Source organism: Opisthorchis viverrini, assembly GCF_000715545.1.
Source record: "Opisthorchis viverrini unplaced genomic scaffold opera_v5_212, whole genome shotgun sequence".
Lineage (NCBI taxonomy): Eukaryota > Metazoa > Platyhelminthes > Trematoda > Opisthorchiida > Opisthorchiidae > Opisthorchis > Opisthorchis viverrini.
In genome coordinates this window covers 33,755-57,146 of record NW_008751870.1, presented here as the reverse complement: position 1 = coordinate 57,146, position 23,392 = coordinate 33,755, and the positions used below count along the sequence as shown (strand labels likewise).

At 44.5% G+C, this 23,392-nt stretch overlaps 3 protein-coding genes across 3 annotated transcripts in view; 2 read left to right on the top strand and 1 right to left on the bottom strand.

Annotated features, from left to right (window-relative positions):
- T265_14544 (hypothetical protein) overlaps window positions 1-2,134 on the top strand; it is a gene marked incomplete at both ends in the record, with an annotated part of 38,702 nt that extends 36,568 nt beyond the window's left edge. The window contains one exon of the mRNA XM_009174140.1: window positions 947-2,134. Within this exon, the coding sequence (XP_009172404.1) occupies window positions 947-1,488 (542 nt within the window). The remainder of the gene's footprint in view (window positions 1-946) is intronic.
- A 381-nt stretch (window positions 2,135-2,515) lies between these two features.
- T265_08350 (hypothetical protein) overlaps window positions 2,516-23,392 on the top strand; it is a gene marked incomplete at both ends in the record, with an annotated part of 25,387 nt that continues 4,510 nt past the window's right edge. Inside the window, one exon of the mRNA XM_009174126.1 lies at window positions 2,516-2,591. Coding sequence (XP_009172390.1) covers window positions 2,516-2,591 — 76 coding nt within the window. The remainder of the gene's footprint in view (window positions 2,592-23,392) is intronic.
- On the bottom strand, window positions 8,111-11,312 carry T265_08351 (hypothetical protein; the record flags this gene model as incomplete). The annotated part of the gene is made up of 3 exons (XM_009174127.1): window positions 8,111-8,238; window positions 9,111-9,791; window positions 11,237-11,312. The coding sequence occupies 3 exons, from the start codon at window positions 11,310-11,312 to the stop codon at window positions 8,111-8,113; spliced, it is 885 nt and encodes a 294-aa protein (XP_009172391.1).

The following is a 23,392-nucleotide window of genomic DNA, read 5'->3' as shown; positions in this document are numbered from 1 at the left end:
CTCGTATGGTGACGAAACGTTTGCAAGCCAATTGCCAAGCTCGGCGAACAGATCAACAGCCACCTGATCAACAACCAATAAACTCACCCGAGCTACCAATATTTCAACAAATTACCATACCCATCATTCACATGTGGCAGTGTGTGCTGATTGTGCTACTATTGTTCTCTGTGTGCAGAACGCATTTAGCCCCATTCTGACAATTGTGTAAGTGTGGATGTCCTATAAGTTAACCTGTGTATGCAGTAGGTAGCTTTCCGTGTATCCCGGGGAAGTACCAACGTCAAAACTTACGGGAACCATGTAAGATTCGCCACTTGAGCCGTTGACTTGGGTTGATGGCCTGACTCTGTTTTCATTGGTAGCTTACCTTCATTTTTCTTCGTATTTTCTCGCAAAATGTTTCAAAGTGTGCTTCTTTGAATCCCATTATATTCGATTTTACGTTTGTTTCGAGGTTAATGCATTCCATATGAATATCGGCGAATGACCCAGCCGGAGTTTCACATCTACCGCTCTGTCCGAAGTGAATTTCACTGTTCACTGTTGTGCAGATCAAACCGACTACCAATAGTGTCTTTGTTGCATATTTTAAGCGATACGGGCCATTAGACCACTGCTCACACATTGTTTATCTATCGCCGTACATTTCGGCGACTGTACACCACCAGTTGAGAATATTGGTGCTCTCAGAACTGTCTCCTTTGCACAGTCGGAATTACGCCAGGTACAGGACATTCACCCTACTTCACTGGCGCTTCGGCACAAACTACATGTGAGTTCACCCGTTAGGCAAGGGGTTGATCAGTATGGTTCGAAGTCACAGACAAATTCACAAGCGCATGCCACGTGATCCACAAGTTAACCTATGTTTCCCTGTTGCAGCTTCAGTAGGCCTTCTATCATACAATCGCTTATTCAAGCCTCTGCTTGCTCTGTTCCTTAGCTGAAGAAAACTTCCTGACCTCCACAACTCCGGTTTTTCCCGGACCTGTATCGAATTCTCGTGAGCGTCCAGGGCTGCTCAAGCAGAACCAGTCTGCTGCTCTCGCACGATTGATACATCAACGTTCCAGTCGGCAAACTGCCACTCGCGGTGCAGTGTCTAACTCCAGTCGTCCTGGCCGTGGTGGTGGTACAGCGCGTCGCATCAGGGCTGGACGCAGCCCACGAGGCTCGCGTCAATCTACTGCAAGCAAGCGTGCGAGGAAATATGGTCCACATTCAAGGCGAAGGCGTGATGAAGATTTCGAAGAAGAGGACGAAGAGACAGAAACTTCCGAAGAAGACTCGATATTCAGTTCCGAGATGTCCTGTGTTTCGGCTTCCGAGTCTTCAGAACAGCATTCAAACAGGTCATCGAGCAAAGCTGACAGCGATGAGGACAGCATCGATTCCGAGTCCTCTGATGATCGCTGGTCTCCATCCCGTGCGAATTCTGTACATACAACTAAACGTGGCAAGCGTAGACTGCTCACTCGACGATGATGTGAGGAGCATTTTATCATCTCGTTATCTTTTCACAAGAGATTGTCAGTTTTCTTATATTCATATGTTGCATTTTCTCTGTCCGAATTCAGGCGGATTATTCGTGTACTATATCATCGCAAACCATCCCCCAAATCACACATTTGTCTTTTTTTTTACCCAGACTAGGTTGACAAGTTTATGTAGAGAGCTGACTATTCGTGTTGTTTTGTGAATGCGCCATGAACCGCTCATTCGACCTGAGCTGAGCCCAGTTAGTACCGACCTTATCAGTCTTCTTGGTCCGCACTTCCTCCTTCCTCTTCGACAACTCCCGTCTCAGTCGGCATTCTCCAATTTGTACAGTCCCTTCTCATTCCACCAACTGATTATTGACCTAACCAACATTAGTATCGCTGTTATTACGTCTATTGGGAACGCTGACTAGCACATTGGTGTGGTTAATAGTCCCCCCCCCTCTTCCAAGCCTCAAAACGTGCTGCCGCTCAGTTTGTTTGGTAACACGGAGCGTTCTGGACATCCGTGTGCTTGTCTTTGGGCTTCGAATTGTTTGGCCAAAAAGAGATTTTTTGTACGTTCATCCAACATGTGTTTTTCTAAGATGCTTATGGTCTTTTAAATCAGGTTGGTTATTAGCATACAGTAATTATTTACCCTACGTTGCGGTGACTTTCTCCTGGAGAAGGATGAGTGAGCTCAGAAGCTTTCGATAGTTGTTGCTACTCACGAAGCACGCCGAGCATTACAACTCAAAGATGAACGCGGAAACTGGTTTTCGAAAGACGCTGCGAATGCCGCACGGGTTTCGTTAGATAAGGAAGGGTAACTTTCGATTAGTCAAGCGCAAACTACCAGGCGTCGTGTCGTGGACGCAGTCTTCCGGACCCCGTCTTTCCATTTTTCTAGCGGTGCTCTTGAGTTTCCGTCACACTTTAAGTACACTGGAAATTAAAATGGAGATTCCGTTCTGCAGGTAAAGTCTGTCTATGCAACACCACGCGGGAGATAACCATGTAACACCAACCGCATGACTTACGACTTTGGTAGCAGTGTAGCCAGTCGCAGCGCTTTTGCATGCCGTCCGCTCGTTCGTTCTTGTCACGGTAAGCGTAGAACTGATGGCGCTGTAGCCTGAGAGCAGGTAAATAATTAGGGACATAGGACAGACACAACATGGTTGCACAGTCTTACTGCTGTTGGTTACAACGCAGACATCGACGATTTTGAAGCAGAAAACCGCACTAGGCAGCCAGCTCATTTAGAACCGAACTAGAAAGCACCTGTTCCGCTTGTCCATTTGACGACGCTTGCATCAACAACACCCTTGCATTCAACACCCCAACACGTTCCTGTCCATTTCGTTGATCACCCCTTTCTGTCGTGTTGTGCGATGAGCAGACGACGGATGTGCGTATTAATTTTCCCGTTAAATATCTTGCGTAGCTTAAATCTCATTGTACTGCCATCAACTTCGTTCTGCTTTGCACCCTTTTTGAGGTAAGATGTCCTATCAGTCTTTGCACGTGACTATCCACAAGGAGTGGCTAATTCACCAGTTCCTCTTAGTTAAGTGTCTTGAGAAGTACGCTTTCCATTTGAGTTAATGGTTCTTGAAAAACGAGGTGCATTGGGATAGTACCCGATACGGATCTGCTTGTCGACAGCGATTGAACCACAGGATGCCTGTTCTAAACAACGGGAATAGAAACGACCAGTAATGGGTTGCAAATGACGAATTCCACAAAATTCAGAATTCGATGTGGGAGCTAAAAATTCGTATGAGCACGCTGACTTCATCGTATCGGCGAGTGTTCATTCCTTGTTCTCGGCCATGACATGGAACGCTGTGGTGTGGAGTAGGTTGTGGTTGGGCACTTCACTGAAAGAATACAGGCCGGGCTGCAAATCAATTCCTGACTTACTTATCACGCAATGCTCTCCCGGAATCCCGAATTCAGCTGGGTAAACGTGATTTGCTTGGTGTGAACCACAGGGAATCAGACCGATAGAAGTGGACCAATGAGAAGACGCATCGAAATGCACGTCGGAAATTTTTGGCGAAAACTTAACAACTACATCTGCGTGTACGAACGCTGAAGGTTTATCAACAACTGGAGACCGGTTTGTCTCGTCCTCAAGGTGGACGCAGTCCTCTATTTTCTATCAAGTTTATCTTTTACTCGAACAGCGCACTTCGTGAAATATGTCCATTCTATTCAATTGGGTTTCGACCGAATCTTTTGTTAAAACCAGATTGGTTTGCAAGTGGGTTTAATTCGCAATCTTGGTCTCATTCCTAACTCTGTAGGAACCAATCCGAGCTTATGGCCGATGAACTTTTGTGACGCAGTTTCAACTATTCCCCCGAGGCCGAAAAACTTTCGGCTCCTGCAAGCAAACCGGAACTGATATTCCCTGAATAACATAGTTGCACTGTTACTGCTATCATTTCCGAATTGTTGCACCCACCTTTATAACATAGATGAAACACACAATGCATTCACGTGACCATACTTAGGGTAGTCACTTCGATTCGCATCCATATGGTGTCGGTCGAGCGTTTCATGTATTATATTGTCTGGCTGTTCGAATTAGGAAGTCCTGTTGAAGATAGCGATATCTAACCATTAAAAAGGCGTGATCCTACATACGTTATTAATGAAACCGGGAGGCTCGCCATACTAACCTTTCACTGCCATCAGCTACATCAATTTGATGCTGCATTGTCCAAGTTCTTACCAAAAGGCCGTGCATCATCATCATTATCGACAGCATGACATCAGTGTTCAACACCGATGCTTCACTGCCGTATAAAAGGCCGTGCCACTATAAAGGGCATGGAAGTGGGCGATATTTCGCGGGAAGTAATATGTGCCGTGTCAAAATGGTTCCTCCTCGATTGCTTGACGTCCTCGGGCTATGAATGTGTACTCGTCACCTATCCCATTGGGTTCTTTTGGGAGTCCTTGAATGCCTTCAATGATGAAAGCGACAAGTTCTATTTATCCAAGAATTCTGTGAGCACGGGATTGAGCGCGTTTTTCAAAGCAAATTACAAATTTATCTCCTCGCCGTTTTTACTAAACCTGCAAGCCCAAAGCAAACTTGGTTGGTATCAATTTATTTTGATCTGGGGGACTATTATGTGCATTCCAGAGGTTTTGACCGATAACGAATGGTTTTTATAAGCACATCAATCATAGCTCAGTAGTTGCCTAACCACGTCCCAATGAGACTGACAAGTTAGCTTTGGTTTGGACCATCACTGGGGCTCATCAGTTTTCTATTCTTTTTTCCTGACCCAGAACTAGTAGGTAATGCCTGTAGTACAGCGGATACTTTCGCACAGTTTTATCGGCGTGTTGACATGCAAACTGCTTAGTCTTCTTGATATAGCAACAATGACCTCAGCTCATACTGAATTTACTTTATCTAGCAGACCAATGATTCCAGAAACCTTTTATAAAAAGCCTTGCTGTATGTAATGTAAAAAGAACATAGCAAAGGAAATAAGCCTGTATTTTATTCAAAGTCATACTGGTGCGCACTGGGAGTTCAAAGCCCCTGCTGTTGACCCACAGGTGTTTCGTCCGCTTGCTCGAGTTTATTCATGTTTCTGATGTGCAACATCAGACTCCCCGCACATGAGAGTGACTGTTGGCACTGGGGGCAAGGAAACCTGTTCTCACGTTCGTGCACCTGCCTGACATGGACGTGCCTGCCTCAGGACGTGGATGTCCTGCCTGATCCGATGCTGGTCTGGTTTGGCAGCACTTTATCGTCAGCAAGTTTACCACCACTCGTAATTCCTGTTGTGAAGTTGCGTCTTCCGTAAATATTGGCCTAAAGGGATTGCCGTCATCATGTGCATTATGCGTACAATTCCAGTTCAAAATATACTATACATATAAAGCTACAGAATAACGATGGACTGGCCATTTGATTCCTTGCAAATTAATGAATTTTCGAATAAACCATAACGTACTGTATACGGAAGAATCGTTTTCGTTCTCTCTGATTTCCAAGACCCGAACAATTGCCCACCCTTTCGACATCATATTGAAAACCGTCAATAGAATCCTTCCTAAATCTCAGTCACAGATTCCCATGAAATCAGTGCAAAAGAAAGCGATATGTTATTGGAGATTTGGCATTTTTAAGTAAGCACCTCGTCCGATCGGTGAAGCCAATCTATGCTGAAAATCTGAGAAGCACTGCACCGCTGTTTCATCCTTGAGTGCATCGCACGAAACTCAGCTCTCATAACCCGTGAAATTCCAGCCGCTGGTTGAACACGTGACCGTTTTGTCACAGGCGGCTGATCAGCAGTGATTCGCTCTCGCTTAGACAGGACAGGCTCTTCGTCGCCAAAGGATCCGTGCAGTGTGTGACCACGTATTGTGCTTTCCGAGATTGACAATGACTGGTGCAATATCCTGCCCTGCTGAAGGCCAGTCACAATGATGAGCAGCCGCTTGTGAAGAAACAATCAATTTTTCAGTCGCTCGCTGGAAGGTCGAGGGTTTGAAACTTCGGATTGCGTGAAGCTCAAGTAGAAACTTCCAGTTAGTTTGTAAAATGACCAGTCCGCAAATTTTCACAAAGTATGATATAAAGAAGTCGTCATCCTTGGTGGAATTCTTTGATCAGAAGGGTCAGGATAACTATTCATCCGTAGACCTCCGTTTCCAGGAGATGACCGTATTCCAGTTATGTACACTTTCCAAATCTATGCATCACTATTCGAATGAAATTCCTTCCACTCTCTCTGTCAGTAACATAATTTTGCTGAAAAATGTGAATAGTTAGTTGAAGACCATACGCCACACTGACGGTCAAACGGGTAATATTCGTCTCCCAGTCCAATTCACCGCATAGCTGGTCTTCTTCGTGTCACGTCTTTCCGCTAACCGGTAGGATAGAAATTTGATGGTTGAACCACTTTGAAAGTGTTCGTTTTGATCGAATATGATAGGAGCCAAAGTTGTGGTAGTCGACCGAAACATCCCGCACCCGACTCGTTGTGTCGTTCTTGGCAACTCCATCAGATGGAATGCGCNGGGTCTTTAATCTTCCGATCCTTCAGATGGTCAGTTCCACTATCTTGATTGAACTCACTACGACCACAATACCGTTTGCTCCTCTGCATGTCGACTGTTCTTGTCTAGACTTGGGCAATCTGGCAGTACCTCATTTCTCGTATTTCGTTCGAGAAGCGTGGCAGCAGAGCACCGAAAGCGTGGTAGAGCTGAACGAATATTATTTATTTTCATCAACCCAGTATTCTCGCCTTTAGATTTGTCCGGACACAAATGACACACTATCCCCTTAATATCGTTCTTGCCATTCTAACCAGACTCATTAATTGGGATGCAGATCGGAGCAAACGAAGAGAATAAATAATTAATAAACATCGCGAGTAGTTGCGGTCATCAACACAACTACAGAGGCAGTTTTAGGTCTTTGATGAAATCCGGCTCCATGCCAAATCACCTCAACTTTCTAATGAGAATCTTACTCGCTTACCGCTAAATAACGTTCATGCCTGTGTGATAAGTTGTGCCTGTTGACTACATATGGTTGCGGCTTTCAACTCCAGTCGTCCTGGTCTTGGCGGTGGCACGGCGCATTGCAACGCCGCTAGAAGTGGCTCGCGGGTCTCACGTCAACCTATTTCAAACAAGCTATGAGCAGATATAGTCCACAATCAAGGCGAAGACGCGATAAAAGTGATGAAGATGAGGACGAAGGGATTGAGACTTCCGGAGAAGGCTCAATATTCAACTCCGAGACGCTCCAAATGCCGCACAGGTTTCGTCAGTTTTCTCTATTTCACTTGTCCTCACTTCACTTCACAACCTCAGCAACACAGCAAAAAAGGGATCCATGTCCATTTCACGGAATAGTGGTTCAACCGCTCATCTTCAGGAGGAAAAAATTCGTCGCGTAGAACTTCACAAACGTGCTAAAATGCCCTGTTGCCAGTTGAATTCGGAGTGACACCACATTTTGGTTGATGCTATTTCGTTCACCGAAGTGTCTTACAACTAATCTTCTACACGCGGCAAAGTCACTTTCATTGTGCCGTCAGCTATCCACTGAAACCCGCATGTGGAAGGTAAATGTGATTCCAGTTTCAGATTGTTTCCTGCAACAACTCTTGTAGCCACGGTCTCACCGTTCGGATGATAGACCGAATTTGTTGTGGCGGTCTGTATACGGTGGAAAATATTCAAAGATTACGAGCTGGTTGTATTCGCGTGTCCACCGAAATAATCACTGCTTCGCCATACCCATGCAGAACAATGTTATTACTGAAGAATAGCGTGAGTTTCGTCTGTTTTATATTCGTCATTCCAGTAGTCACCAAAAGTTGTTTGACGACCATTCAATAACATATTTTCCATCACAATATTAACGTGTTGATTACTGCTAAGCACGGGTGCCAATAGAACTGAGGTGTTTCTCACCTGAGATTGGATCACGTTGAACAAGTTCACAATTAGCGAATATACACTCATCTGCAAACTAATTTGGTTCTTTCGAGAGACTCACCTGGAACCCAGCTGAATCTCTCGTTCATGATGTTCTCAGGCAACTGAATGTGCTGCACCAGGCCGCCTCATATTTCAGTCGCTACGATATTTGAAATATCGCGATACACGTATATTTGTAATGTACTACTCATAAGGTTGCTGAGTAGCACATTACAAATATACGTGTATCGCGATATTTCAAATACCGTATCGACTGAAATATGAGGTGGCCTGGTACATCACATTCAGTTGCCTGAGAACATCATAAACGAGAGATTCAGCTGGGTTCCAGGTGAGTCTCTCGAAAGAACCAAATTAGTTTGCAGATGAGTGTATATTCGCTAATTTCGTGCAATTTGGTTTCAAGTAGAACATAAGGTTGACGGAAACCCGGGGACTGCGCCTACCTGATGAGCCTCAAGAAGGGCGAAACCGGTCGTGGGCTGTCGATGGATTTTCAGCAACCATATGAGTAGTGCATTACAAAGTTCACAATTATTTGCCAAACATTGCTGCATGTTATGATTTTCTGGAACCAAGGATTTTTGGCAGGACGAGTAATTATGTCAACTTCCGGCACGGTTTCTAGTGAATGTCAACGGATCCCCGTGCTATTATCCTTTCCATGGCTCCTGAGATAATCTTCCCCCAAGTAATCACATGACCCGAATATCGACGCCGAATACCATGTGTGGCTAACATACGGTTTCGTTTGGGGATAATAGTGTCCCCAGAAAACCCTCGAGGGAAGAAACTTCTCGGAGGTGAACCCTCATTTTGGACTCATCCAGAGTCTGTTTGCCATTCCAAAGATTTTGTTCCAGACCCAGAATCAGCAGACAATATTGCACAAATGGTGAATATATTTGCGATATCTCACTGGGTTGTTAATGGAAAAAATACTTGATTTGTGGATGAACTGATTTATTAGTAGCACTGAGTACAGATCACTAAACAGACATATCAGAAACGTTTCATCAATATCCTTGCATGCAATGTGAAAAGAAGGCTACAAGGGAGACAAACCTGTATTCCACTCGAGGTCATACTCATGATTACCGAGTGGTTAATCACTGTGCTATTGACCCGCAGATTTTTCGTCAGCTAGATCACGTCCATGTACGTTTCTAATGTGCTTCAGCAGATTCCACGAACGTGTGACTGACTTACCGCAATGAGGGCAAGTATGCTTTGCCTCACTTTCGTGTACTTGGATGATGTGCCTCTTTAAATAAAGCTCACGGGCGAACGACAATCCACACTTTTCACAAACATGACGCACTCCTTCGGGGTGTACAGACCTTTGATGACTTTTCAGACCTGTCCAACATTTGAAATGTCTGCCGCATTTAGGACATGGATGTTCTGTCTGTTCCGATGCGTACCCTTGTGACTTAGATGACTTCTTAGGCGGAAGAGACTGATCCACGTGATTTTGCCTCATGTGTTCGGCAAGGCTGGAAGAATCCTTGTAGTCACTTGAACAAATTTTGCACTTGAGGTCACGACGGCCTGTGTGAGATATTTGGTGCTCCATGAGAAGTGATGGATGACGAAATAGTCTTCCGCAGACCGGGCATTGATAAGCCAATGTTTGACCGATTGGCTCCACCGGACGTGATGAGATTCCTGGCGATCTGGCATGCGCAGTTAAAATTTCGATACTTTTCGATGCCATTGGGCGAGTATTCTCATTTATTCCCCCTTGGACGTCAACTGTATCAAAGAGTGTATCTCCCGGTGTCCCTTCATACGCTTCGTCAGCATCTGTGACCGTTGAGAAGAGAAATGTGGAAACAACAGTGGGCTAATTAAATGCATGTAAACTTCACATTTCGCAAAATTTGTTCCAGGAACCTCCGGACATGTAGCATGAGGAAGCAAGAATTATATATATAATATATATATATAAGTGTAAATACGGGAGATGGAGTGGTTGATGTTTGCACAAAAACGGGAAACGGGTTTAGTTTGGGTACGATTTGTGGACTGAAACTCAATAGTTGTTGAATATTGCCAAGCTGAACTTTCAAGTTTGTGCATCGTTTTGGAAATTGTGCACCCCTAATGCACTAATTTGTACAGCCATATTATTCAGTGATCTCCCGAATCGGCCACTTTACGGACAAGCCCAAAATAGGCTATCCTCTTTCGTTTACTTGTTACATTAAAACTGTGACCATATACCTCCAAAATTCGTCTTCCATCTAAACCTCAGATTCTCTGGTTCTCAAACATGCACCGTTTGCCAATAATTTGCGGGCACGTGCGCATGCATCAGCTGTTCGGCTCACCATCTGCTTTAGAAGCAAATTTCTGGTATCATCATTCCCTGCCTTACTACGAACGCTCTGTTTATGTGCCCGGCTCCGCCCCCAAGGTCAATATTCAGATCTACTCTAGTACCGGCACGGCAGTACAACATGGCGTTGCCTCGTGCATTGTAGGGAGCTTCCCCACCTCAAAGACACAACGAATATTCTATCTCAAAATACCAAGGGAAATGAAGTGATCTACTGATAGGTCGACGATTTTTTTGAATAACTGGGTTGCGAATTTTGGAGGCAAATCAATTTGTACCTGGAGAATGAGGCAGGCTCAATATATCCTTACACGAAATAATTCGCTAGTACCCAAGATATCAGATCTAAACTCTGACTCACACAGTGGAGCATATATCGATAATAGGTTGTCCAGCTGCCCAACTGTGTAGGAATAGAAAGAAATAATGCATCTGTAGGTCAATAGAGAATAGACAATTTTGATGAAATCATCGAAACAATATATCTTTGATCAGATGCCACCCACGAAAGGGCCCAAATGAGGTAATCCCATATGACCTGAGCTCGTCACTAGCTATACATATGCCTGAAGAGTTCGTGTAGGAACATGGGTGATCATCATCATCGTCGTCATCATCATCATCATTACCACCGCTCTGGTTGTCAACGCCATTCTCAGCATGACCATTATCAACCTTAACATTGTCAACATCAATACTTTGGTTATAAATGCCGACAGGTCCGTGTCATCGTGTAAGCTTACATATATACATATGTGTATATGCATATATATAATAGACAAATTATCACTAATATTTCGAAAAATGCTATTTTGATTGGGGACAGCGTGTGGGCAGACTGCTGACATCGATAGTTCATTCTACGATGATTTTGTATTTATGGCACGTTGAAAAATGCACGAAAACTCACGGTGATCTTGCGCCGATGCAAAATTTGCGAAGCACAATACTGTGACCGCAAATACTAGCGAATCCAGCGTTTTCATCTTCACTGAAAATTGACTCAAATGGCGAGGCCGTCCGTCAACTAATTTCTGGCACACTTTCTCGATAAGGTTGTGCTAACTGAGAGTATTCATTGAAAGAATCCTAATTAACACGAGAGCCTGATTGGCTGTCCTGTGCGGATCATGAATTGGACGAATGCCGAGCTAGGAGTAGTAAGTCATCTTTTTCTGGTTCACAGACAGAGCTTCAGGCTTCCAAATGTGCATCTCACTCCCTGCGTGAACACATGAGGACCGTTCAATTCCAAGCTGCAACGCTGCGTGTTCTAGTCACAGCATGGAATTGTGTGGGACGCCGGGAAAAATAATTCTACGCTTCGTTGAACACCACTTAAGTGAATTCTAGCTATCCTCATTCCCCGTCCCATAACAACTGCTCGCTTTATCTGTTCAGACCCGCCCCTCCCGATCGTTGTTTGGTTTGAATCTGTTTTGGGCATCGCAGTTCAGCTTGGCGTTGCCTCGCGTGTTGTGCGGAAATGCCCACTATTTTTATCTTAGAACACATTTTAAAATTCTGACAAGTCTCGCTTGGATTTTTATCCCGGTTGCTGATCAATCGAAATAAACACACCTACCGTATTGTCCCCATGAGCACTAGATTTCTTAAAACCAAAGTTACAGTGACGAAACCCAATACACTTCGCAATGAAGACGATTAAATTCCCGCATCAGATCATTTGGTAGCCCACTGATGAAAGGAGGCAATGACATGGTGAAAGTGGAAAAGCCCTTCGCTGCAAAGTCTTTCAATACCAAATACTAAATAAACCGTTACAAACAGTTGAACAGTTAGGTGGACGTCCCAAATGCACACAGTTTTTAATAACTTTACTTCTGCACGCGTCTCCCGCAACTTTATGCATATTCGCTGTCTACCACGCAGCTGTTAACGAACATTTCAAGGCAGTTCCACAAGTTGCGTAATAAACTTCCTTCTCGATTAGACGCGATCCGCATCTTGGAAAAGACCAAAAACCACACGCATGCCTCATCAGGATTATCCGCCGCCATCGTTGAAGGGCCAAACTGTGAATGTGCTGCATCGGTCGTGATCTGTCGAGGTGTTTTCAGCAAACTTGTGTGTAGTTTTCTTTATAAAAAGTAACCTCTTAGCGTTTTCAACCATTTGAAGCCCAATTATGACGCAAACGTGTAAAGATGATTTCAAGCCGAACAGTTAGTTCAGCGCAAAAAACTGAGCAAATTTGTTCGGTAGCGAGATATCCTAATGAAAAACCGTTGAGCGCCTCGTGCACCAGACGAGCAAGCTATAACTGTGCATTGTAGGAGATTACCAGGATGGACAACGAATGACCATCAGGGAAATGCAGATCTAGTCTGCTGGCTACTCACATCTTGCGGGATACCTCGAATATAGGAAGGCTTGCAACTGAAAATACAACGCCTACATATCAACGCCTACCTAGAACCGGTCCACGAAATCCTAATGGACAGGGAGAGTTGGCCACCCTCTTAGTGAATCCTGCAATGTGCAGCACATGAAAATTGAGGGCCTTATAGAAACCGATGTGGCCACTAAATTTTCCATAAATACTTGGTAAGCGCTTGCGTTCGTGAAGTCAGAAGCCCTATAGGCATCAGAAATTCGAACGAAGTACGTGAAATGTGCTGTCATGAGTTTGGAAGAAGGCATAAAACAGAACATCTTCACTAAGATTATCTCGTCGTACAACCTTTACTCCGTCAGTAGAAAAAAAATTAAAAAATCGTTTAGCTGTAGCACCCTTTCGGTGCCTAACTGCCATGCCACCCGAAGGTTGCACGAGGACTGGGATACTGTCAGGTTGCCCGAGCCTAGACAGGGCTCCCTCAGTAGATCAGAGGAAGGATCATTTCACAAGCGGAATGAAAATTCCATCTTAGAAGTCTTCACTCGAGGAGACACGTGTTACCAGGTGATATGGATTCCGTGATTGAGGGATAAGCTGCATCATGCTATGCTTCGCTGAGACGTTGTTATGGGAGTGCACTACATTATTTCAGACTCTTTCATAGATAGTAATCAAAATGACATGGTCAGAATGTTACCGAAAGGTGCAGTAATCGCCCTGAAACCAGCGTGGACTCAACTCGGTAAATTCGCCATCATGCACAAATTGTCACTAATTGGTATGCAATGATTCTAACAGAAATCAATCCCAAAACGGGACTCAAAGCTCGGCCATTCGAATGTTCGTACTGTTTATAATAAATCCTCGATCTGTAGCGAGCCAAATTACTGATTTCGAAATTGTTGGTGTGTGTTACCCTGTTGCTACAATTTCGCAGTGTCTCATGCTTCCAATTTCTCTCAGAGTACCCCGTTTCGCCAGTTTACATTTTGACGCAAATGGTGGGCCACATTTTACTGCACGCAAAGAATTCCTGATTGGTACGCAAAACGCTTGTCCTTCCAAAATTCCAGGAGCTGGTCTATCAAGCACATCATTTGCTTTATATTTTCCATTGTGATGCGTTCCCTTCAATAGTCTCCAGTTTAACATGGCCTGCCAAATTATTCTTTAAGAGAAACGTTTAATTCCATTCACACAAACTGATCTATCGTGAGGACAGTTGTCGTTTGAGTACGAAGTTTGAAGCCAAACCATCTGGGTTTCTCCGGTTTCTAAGTCAGATGTAGGCGCCCGGAATTCCAGTGGATCAATAATATCTGGCTTCAAGATTTCATCCCAAACTTCAACGGTCATACACTTCAGTGTGGTTCATTTAGCTCATCCGTACCTGGAATTCTTTTCACGCGCTGATCAATTTGTCCGCAAATTCAACAGTTTTGTGAACTCATATGCATATGCACAGGAAACATGAAGACTAGTGAAATAAACCCATTTGCATACCAGTTTGATTTTGATGGGTACTCAGCTAAGGCCCAACTGAATATCTCGAGTATCGTGCCAATTGAAACATGAAGCGGACTGGTGCGGCACATTCAGCTGCTTGAAGTCCTCGTCAACGAGGGATTCAGCTGGGTTCCAGATGAGTCGCCAGTCAAAACCAAACTAACATGCGAATGAGTTGATTTGTCGAAATCTGTCTAATTCGAGTTCACAAAGAGCGTATAGTTGACGGAAAATCGAGGCCTGCGCCTACTTGATGAGCCCCGTGTAACCAGTCGTGGGCCATCGATGGGTATTCAGCAACAAACTTGTGCGTAGTGTATTACGCCTGGACCTGAAGACTGTTCACACGGGCTCAGGATGTATGAGGATATTTAATAGATGGATATCATGTGAGAAAAATATACCGACTCCACTAATCCCCAGTAAAATCGCAAGTCTCAATTCCTTATCCGTTCGGAAGAATCAACGACTAAATCTAACACCATGTTGGTTTGAATTCGCACTCTGGAAATCCACAATCGATTAGTAAGCCTACAAGTGTGGAAGACCTTGGATGTGTGCTTGTCTACTGTAAAACAATAACAGACCAGTCGAAATCAGCCGGACTCTCGAGCGAATCCTCCATTTGCATCTAAGGTCGTCATCTTAGCAGTTACAGTACGCCATTAAACGGTGGTGAACGGCTCCATAATCACTGAAGCAACCATCGTTTGGATGAGGTGGTGCATGGAAAGCCGTTTCCGCGATTCTTATTGAACGAATAGTTTTCTTACGGCACCAGTAGTATTGATAATGACAAGCTTCACCGCGCGGCTGATTATGTGACTGGTATTTGTTTGTAACGACCAAACCAAACGACACATACCCAATAGGGCGGAATGACCAACGCCCTTTCCAGTCTTATACGACACTACTCAAATTTCATCCATTTGATCTCTTCTAATTCATCATCCTTCATTACTTGGATGCATAAATGCGAATTTCGCAAAAGCACAAGTGGCTTATAGTAGAGCGAGCATGTGAACTACCAGAATCGGATGCCACACGTCCCCATTCGTTTAACTCAAATATCCAGGTGAAGCAAATTGTCTAGCAAATGAGTTCGACCAGTTGGGACGCTCAGGCACCACAGACCCAATGTTAACCTGCAAGGCCAGAAACCTGTCGGCTCGCGGCTGTATTACTAGGTGCGTTAAATGGAGATCGTCAGTGCCGAAGTTCTCCAACAGCACACGATATTCCGGAAACGAATTGTCCCCAATCCACCCAGTTGCGTCCTACTTGGAAAACTCATCATGTGACATGGATTGTGTTCTAGGTCTTCATCTTCCCGATTTGTCGGAGGGTCAGTTCCACATTCAATACGACCGGATCGACGATTGTATTATATTGTTCCCCATGGATGCACAGTCTCATTTTGGGTTGTGGATGACGATAACCTTCAGTCCACTCATTAGGTAGAAACTAGTTCATCGGATTTCACAGTCTATATCTGATTATGATACTACCCACCGTGACCTTCAAAATCTACTAAAAGGCGGAAGACGTGCAAGCGTAGCATTAGCTCCCAACCATCGCTTGACCAAAAGAACCTGTGGATTTATGTGGGCTCGTTTCTTTGCACAAGCCCTCAGCTGATACTCGCTGGGCGTATGCACACATTGGAACACAACGGTGTGTTTGGCGCGCTAACTGACCAATCGGAATTCCCGTGGTTTGGATGCAGTTCCGGCATCCCGGTTACTCCTGCCTAGGCAAACTGAACAAATTGGCATTACCTCAGTCCTCGTAGTAAGTTCGGGCGGCGTGACAGCACGGCTCCAAATTTTGTCAGTGCTGAGCGACTGTTACTTGATTTTAATGACCCACCATCCATGCTTTCATGTTTGTTTTGCTTTAAGTCACACACTGCCCATTATTAACATCATTACCATTGTAAGCCAACTCATTAGTTGGAACTCAAGTCGAAGCTAGTGTGGAAGCAATTAGGCAAGACCGCAAATCTTCGCGGACAATAGCACAACTACAGAGGCATTTTTCAGTTTCAACGCTTTGATCTCCTTCTCTGACTTCCATCATCAGCTAACTAATCGAAATACAGAAGGCTGACCAAACAAGTCTGTGTGTGATCTTAATATGCAAGCAGTCGTCTGAATGATGGAAGTGAGGGGGTCCTATCAGTTTTCGGTTATGCGTTGGTTCTGGTCAAACGCTCGATGTGACGGTCACACCATCGTGGCTCTTATTGACCCAGACGGTCAGCCGTGAATTGCGAATAGTTCCAGTCACCAACACCCTATATGGGTCGTCGGGCTCTTACGAATTGAATGAGTCAGTTTGAACGGAACAGTCAGTTTCCACTTTGTGTTGTACAATGCGGTGGCTGATTCCCTTTCTAGGGCTTGGTGGTTGAATGAGTGTTAAGGTGAAAGGGTTCGTCCATACTGTTCGTTGCAGTGTGAAATTTCAGTAGCCTGCTTGCGTCCATCACTGACGCAGTCTCGCAGTTCGTACAATGCGGTGGCTGATTCCCTTTCTAGCGCTTGGTGGTTGGATGAGTGTTAAGGTGGAAGGGTTCGTCCATTCTCTTTGTCGCAGTGTGCAATTGCAGTAGCCTGCTTGCGTCCATCACTGACACATTCTCGCAGTTTAGCTAGAGGACCAACGTCTCAGTGGCGTTTACTATTTTATCGACAAATCTTAATACTATTCGTGGGTTTCACCTCTATTTCGCTCGGTCTTCCGTGTATCTGTGGAGGCATTTGCAGCTCAGAATGCAGTTTCTATCTGAGGTCCACACAACTACTAATGACTGGCTTATCATACTCTAAACGAACAATACCAGCACTTGATGAAATGCATAATTCTGAAGGAAAATTGCAATGAGCCTGCGAAGCCGCAAATTGACTGTCGAAGAGATTTTATCAACCTTATGAGGGCTGTTTGATGTTGAATACATTTTCCGTTATGTACAGTCGATTATATTACTGTTCTCGTCAAATTTGGAGATTTCGCCAGGTGATTGATTATATGAAGCGGTGGTCCTTGGTCCCCTGATGATAACTTCGACAGTTCGGCGGATTTCCGAGAAGCGGCTGCTCTGATTGTAAATTTAAGGCCCCGGCTTGTTCTGGTCGTGGATGCCTGTGTTGGCAGATTTCTCCATAAATGCTTGGGTCGGTAGTCCAATCGAGTTTGTGGTGATTGCACACATGGAACAACATGTCCAGTATCGTCCATAGAGTCGGTCTGAGATGTGAAACCTGACTGCCGGAATTTAGTCACTGGGGCCTAGGCATGCAGCCGCATGCGTGTTTCGAGTCCAAAAGTGCACACCTATCAGAGATACTGAAATCAACTTCGGTTTCTTGTGTTAATGTGGCAAAATGCCATGTGGATGAATCAGACTATGCTGTTATTTATATCACTTAGTTGCGGTTGGTCTGAGCGGAGTGATTGGTTGACCACTGTGATAACACAGTCGCCATCGCTATAACTTAATGCCGATCGGTTGACCCTTATCCATCAGAGCAGATATATTTAGAGTAGATCAATTGTCCTACTGATCTACTAGACGATCGTTTGCTTTGTAGTGCTAAGCCATTGCTCGAAGCTTAACCCCATCAAGCCGAATGCAATACCACGGATATGGTCAGGCCACGATCCACGCGTATTATCGGCACAAATTTTGGTCAGTCAAACCGCAATGGTGACGCCGTTATTAAGGCCTGCTTCGAGCTGTGTGGGCGGACTGATGAAATAGCCAGCGTTTTCAAGGCTCTCCCGTGTCTAAGCAGAAAATCACCGTGCCCTTTAAGACCTGACATTGAATGCCTGGAATTGGCGAATAGCAGCCATCCCATCGGGAGTGTAGAGCCCATCAATCGCCGGTCGGCGCTTCATATTGGACCACATGTTACACTCCTGTTAGCTTAACATGCATCTCGGTACAGCGAGCACCAGCTACATACCACACATACTCAGGCAATCTTCTCAAGTTTCGTCCATTCTTCTTACTTCGTGATCGCAGTGGTAATCGAAAGTTCTGTGACGATCATCCAATAACAGTTTTTTCATCGAAAAATGAAGCCACTGACTACTGCCAGCCACGGGTGCCAATACGACTGAGATGTTTTCCAAATGAAATTGAATCACACTTAACAAGTTCACAATTAAGTGTCAAACATTGCGAGTAGGTTATCATTTTCTTGAAACAAGGATTTTATGGACGACAGTATTTTTGTCATTTTCAGGCACGACGTCTCGCCTGATGAAACAACAAGCAACAATTTACACGCGCAATTCTACCAATTCAGGAACAAAGATACGTATTCCATGGCCTCTCTGATAAACGGTTTCTAGAGAATGCCACCCGATTCCTGATCTATGTTCCTTCGATGGATGCTGGACAAATCTTTGTGTCAACTAAAACACAAGTCCAAGTTACACTGGGTAATGTACCTCGGACTGGTGAATTCTCATCGAAAAACTTTTGATTTAGTTATAGGTAGCCGCATGGTAAAACTGGTTGCTGAACCCACAGCCATGCAATCGCAATTCAAGAGGCAGACAAAATTAAATTAAAATCTACCTTAACCAGTCTGTTTAGTGTGTAATTAGGTGTATTGGCGATCGCTAATCTGTGCTGACATCCCTTGTTTGGATCTCGTGCCTTCAATAGCGCTCATGCATCCATGTATTGCCTCCAATGCTTATCACACTTCCTAATCCTCCACTTGACAACCCACTGACAATGCTGGATTTATGCACCAATTCATCAGCTCCCACCTCCAATGCGCAGCTACATACCCCCTCTCCAAATCATCGGTGAACGAAACTGCGGCAGCTACAACCACTCTATTACAGTTATTACAGCTGATAAGGAGGAGAGAGCTAAAATCGGATGGGTCACACCCATATCGGTGTCTTCCTGAGTACTCAGTTTAACCCAGCCACACCCGGATAAAGCTAATTATGCTCATTCACGATTAGCACGTGAACAGGGCTCTCACTTACTAAGGTGAATTCAGAGGAAAGTAACCTACGGTATGAGAAATTCCACATTCATGATAAGTCCAATTCAAAAAATGTGGTTTACCGAGGAATATCGTCTATACTTCTCGCACGATCTGCTTGTCCCACTGGCTGCATTCCTGATATCCCCATTCGTTCTGTTAATACAACTGTTTCCTTCGTGCGTTCCACACAGCCCCTTCGGCACGTTGTTTGATTCAACTCTAGTTTCCCTACGACAGAACAACTTGCCGTCGCCTCGTGCGTTTCCGTTAGTTTTCTCTTAATTTTATCTAGAGGACATGGATTTGAACTCAGGCAAGCCTCCTCTCGATCCTTATTTCGATATCTGGCGAATACAGACAATTAAATGTATCGATTCCATGAGCATCATACCTCCAAACAATCAAAGTTATACCAACCATACTTAATCCGCTTTCCATCGGTGACTAAAACACCGCAGTAGAGTATTGGTCCATAATGCAATAATGACACGTATGATTACGAAGCATCAAAGTTAGGCATTTCAAAAATGTCTCAACACACCGATCGAACCGAAGTCGATAAATGGTGATTAGACGACTGCTTCAACTAGGCGGGTCATGTAACTTGGACGTCAATGAATTTGCACCAAGAGAATGAAACAGGCGCGAATACTTCTTACACACAATGATAAGATAATTCCCAGGATATCTGTTCTATACTTTGACTTACACACTGGAGCATATATCGAAAATAAGTTGTTCAGCTGCCAAACTGTGTGGGATTAAAAACAAAGGTATATGTATTTCACGGGCGAGCTATCAAAGTTGGTGAAGTTGTCGGACCGATACAGCGTCGATCATATGCTACCGTCGAAACAGCTCAAGTCAGGTGATCACATGGGTACTGAGTTTGTCAGCACCTATATATGTGCTTGCGGATTTCTCACCTGATTATCATCATGGTTATTATCACCGCTCTGGTTGTCACCGCCATCTTTCGTGTGACGATCATCAGCCTTTCCATTGTAGGCATCACAAAAGTTGGCCATACAAATATACCGGCCCCTGCATGTCATCGTGGAAATCTATGCGTTAATAGACCTGTTGTTTATTTACTGTTCCGAAAATTCTATTTCAAATGAGCCGTGCATGTGGACAACCAGCTAACGTCGATTGTCCACTGTAAAAGATTTCGTCTATATGGTACGATGGAAAATGCATGGTCCACTGTAAAAGATTTCGTCTATATGGTTCGATGGAAAATGCATGGAAAGTCACGGTTACCTTGCGCCGACGCTAAATTCGCGAAGCATAATATTTTAACTGTGAATCCAGCGAATCCACTTGCGCCGACGCTAAATTCGCGAAGCACAATATTGTAACTGTGAATCCAGCGAATCCATTTTCACCAGCATTTGACTTAAACGGCGATGGGAGCCGTCAACTACTTCTTGGCACATCTTCTTAATAAGGTTGTGTAAATAGCCGGTATTGGTGGAAAGAATCCTAATTAACGCGCAAGGTTGATTGGCTGTCGTGTGGGGATTTTGAATTGAACGAACGCTGTCCTACGTGTAGTCGGTAACATTTTTCTCGTTCAAGTTGAGATCGGCAAGTTTCTAGTTAGGACACGAAATGCTTTCGCGGGTATTTCAGGATCGTCCAACTTCCACCTGGATCACTGCACGTTCTAGTCACGCCTTGGAATTGTTTGGAATGTGGTGCACTGATAGTGAACTGCAGCCTGTGAAGGGGAGAATCCGTAGTGTTTCAGTGCGATGAAATCTTCAATTAAATGCCTTTGGCCGAATTCGTCGTGGTACACATTGCGATTTTTTTAGCAACCGGAAAAGAGAAGATACCTCAAGATAGTCGACAACTGGTTAGTACTTGTCTATTATCAATAGTCCCTTCTGGCACGGCTGTACCGGCACCGAACTGATTCGCTAGTATGCATGCTGATTTCGCTTGAGAGAGCTAGGTTTGTGGTATGGATGCATAAACCTACAAGTATCCTATGTTCGAAAAAATGACTCTTCACGCAGCTATGAATATGAGTCCGAGGTGAGGAGAATCTGGGAGGAAAGATTAACAACTTCAAGGTCCTCCTTTCCAGGTGATGGTAGTCACATTCACCGACCAAATTCTCCGCTTGCCATCAGCCAAGGGAGCATTTCATATGATTCTTCAGCAGAGTTGAAATTGTATTCATGACGATATTGAAGTGAAGAGTTACTTTTAGCTAGTTGTTCGGAAAAGCCGGAGCACCAAGTGTTCGGATTCCTCTCTATAGATATGGGACCTCCAACCAGATAAATTCATATTTGCCACTCCTAAGCGCACCACCCACCGCACACACGAAAATCTCCGTTCCGTACATCATAATTTACAAAGTTCATCGCAACGGCAAGGTAGATGCGATAACTAAGCAAACGAATAGCACGACGCCTGCAGATTGAGGTAATTTGTACGCGTAAATCTATGAGTCCTGCTTGTCGGGGGTCATTACGTGTTCACAAACTTTTCCACTCTACAAGCGATGCCGAAGGGTATATTATTGTTGCTAATTGCACAAGGAAGAAGGTTTTCTCTGCGGAGTTGCTCTTTAGAAAACACGAACTGAACAGTTACATGCTGTTGGACGGGGAAACAAAACTTCCATAAGCGTCTTGTTTATTAAAACTGAATATGCTTGTTCTTCTCGAACGCGTCTTCCTGAACTTTCCTGCATATTCATTGACTATTACTCAAATGTTAACAAATGCAAGAAAGTGGTCCCACAAGTTCCGTAATAAATCTCACTTTTCAATAGACGCGAAACGAATTTCCAGGAAACCACACTATTCACATGCCGCATCAGCTGTACCCGCCGTTACACTTCTGCTTAAATTTCTCACATCTGTTCGTAAGTACAATCGGCGTACCAGCCTGACAGTTTTCATGGGAAAGTCTTCGTGAGTTCCTTATATGCCGCTTCAGAGTAGCGCGAGCGGCTCGTACCGAAACGATGACGAAGTGTATCTAAGTATTGCTATTGGTATTTAAATGTCACGGATCTGTTCGTAAGACCGATCGGCGTATGAGCCTGATAGTTATCAAGGGAAAGCCCGTGTGGTTCCGCCAAAAAGCCCACCAAGAGAAATTCGAGCGCCTTCGACTAGACCGGATCTGAGGGGCTTCCGCGTTCCAGATGGTAATGTTGAATGAATATTCACACTCGCCGTGATCCACGGCACCACTAGAAGTTGTAGCAACCAATCGCAACTCGCATCACTGACTTGCGTGCCGCATTTGATTCGGTCAAAGAGGATTGCATTTGGTTCAACCTAAAAGCTGATGGTGTGTCACAAAACGTGACTGGTCCCATCAGAGCCCACTGCTCACACACAAATGCCCGCTACCATACATATAAAGAATGGGACTACGGCATTTGCTGACGCTGCTGTCCTATGGCACGATTTACTGCATAGTGTCAGCCCCTCTCTGGCTTCTCTCGACTACCAATAAACACACTAAATGGATTCGCCGACCCCAATGATGCTATGTACTGAGGTCTTAAGTGAAGTCTGTGAAGTACCGTGTCAATTGTCCCTAAATCTTCTCGCGCTGCCATAAACCTACAAACAGTACAGAAGACATATTAATTCAAACTGTTAATACAACTTCCATAGGAGAAACCGCCACTCGTTAACACATGGTCATTAAGTGTGGAATTCTCGACTGATGACCGAGTGGTACAGTATCCTGTGTGAGGGCGTGTAAGTTGGACTGCTGATGATCCGTTGGTGACCAAACAGTAATTTACGCGCAGCTGCTCAGTCCCGCTAATCGTGAAACGGCTGTGAAGTGCTTTCAGGTAGTCCATCACAGATTGACTACACTTAAAAGACAATGTCTCAATTTAAAGATCTAAAATCACGTTCTTGCAGACTGTATTGCTCAGTTCTGTGATGAAGTTGTTTAAGCATTTCCTTCTGAGAGACAGAAGATCCGGTCCTATCTGCGTGAACTTACCTATCAATTTTATTCCACACTGGAACTCTGAGGCCAAATCCCACATGGAAGAGGTTCAGCAGCGAATACTCAGGCGCATAACACATCACCTCGTACGTGAATCACCAGGCGTTTCTCGAATTGGGATGAACATAAAAGTCTGGATTTCCGTTTGAGTGTGCAAGGCTGTCACTTAGCTGTTCGTGGG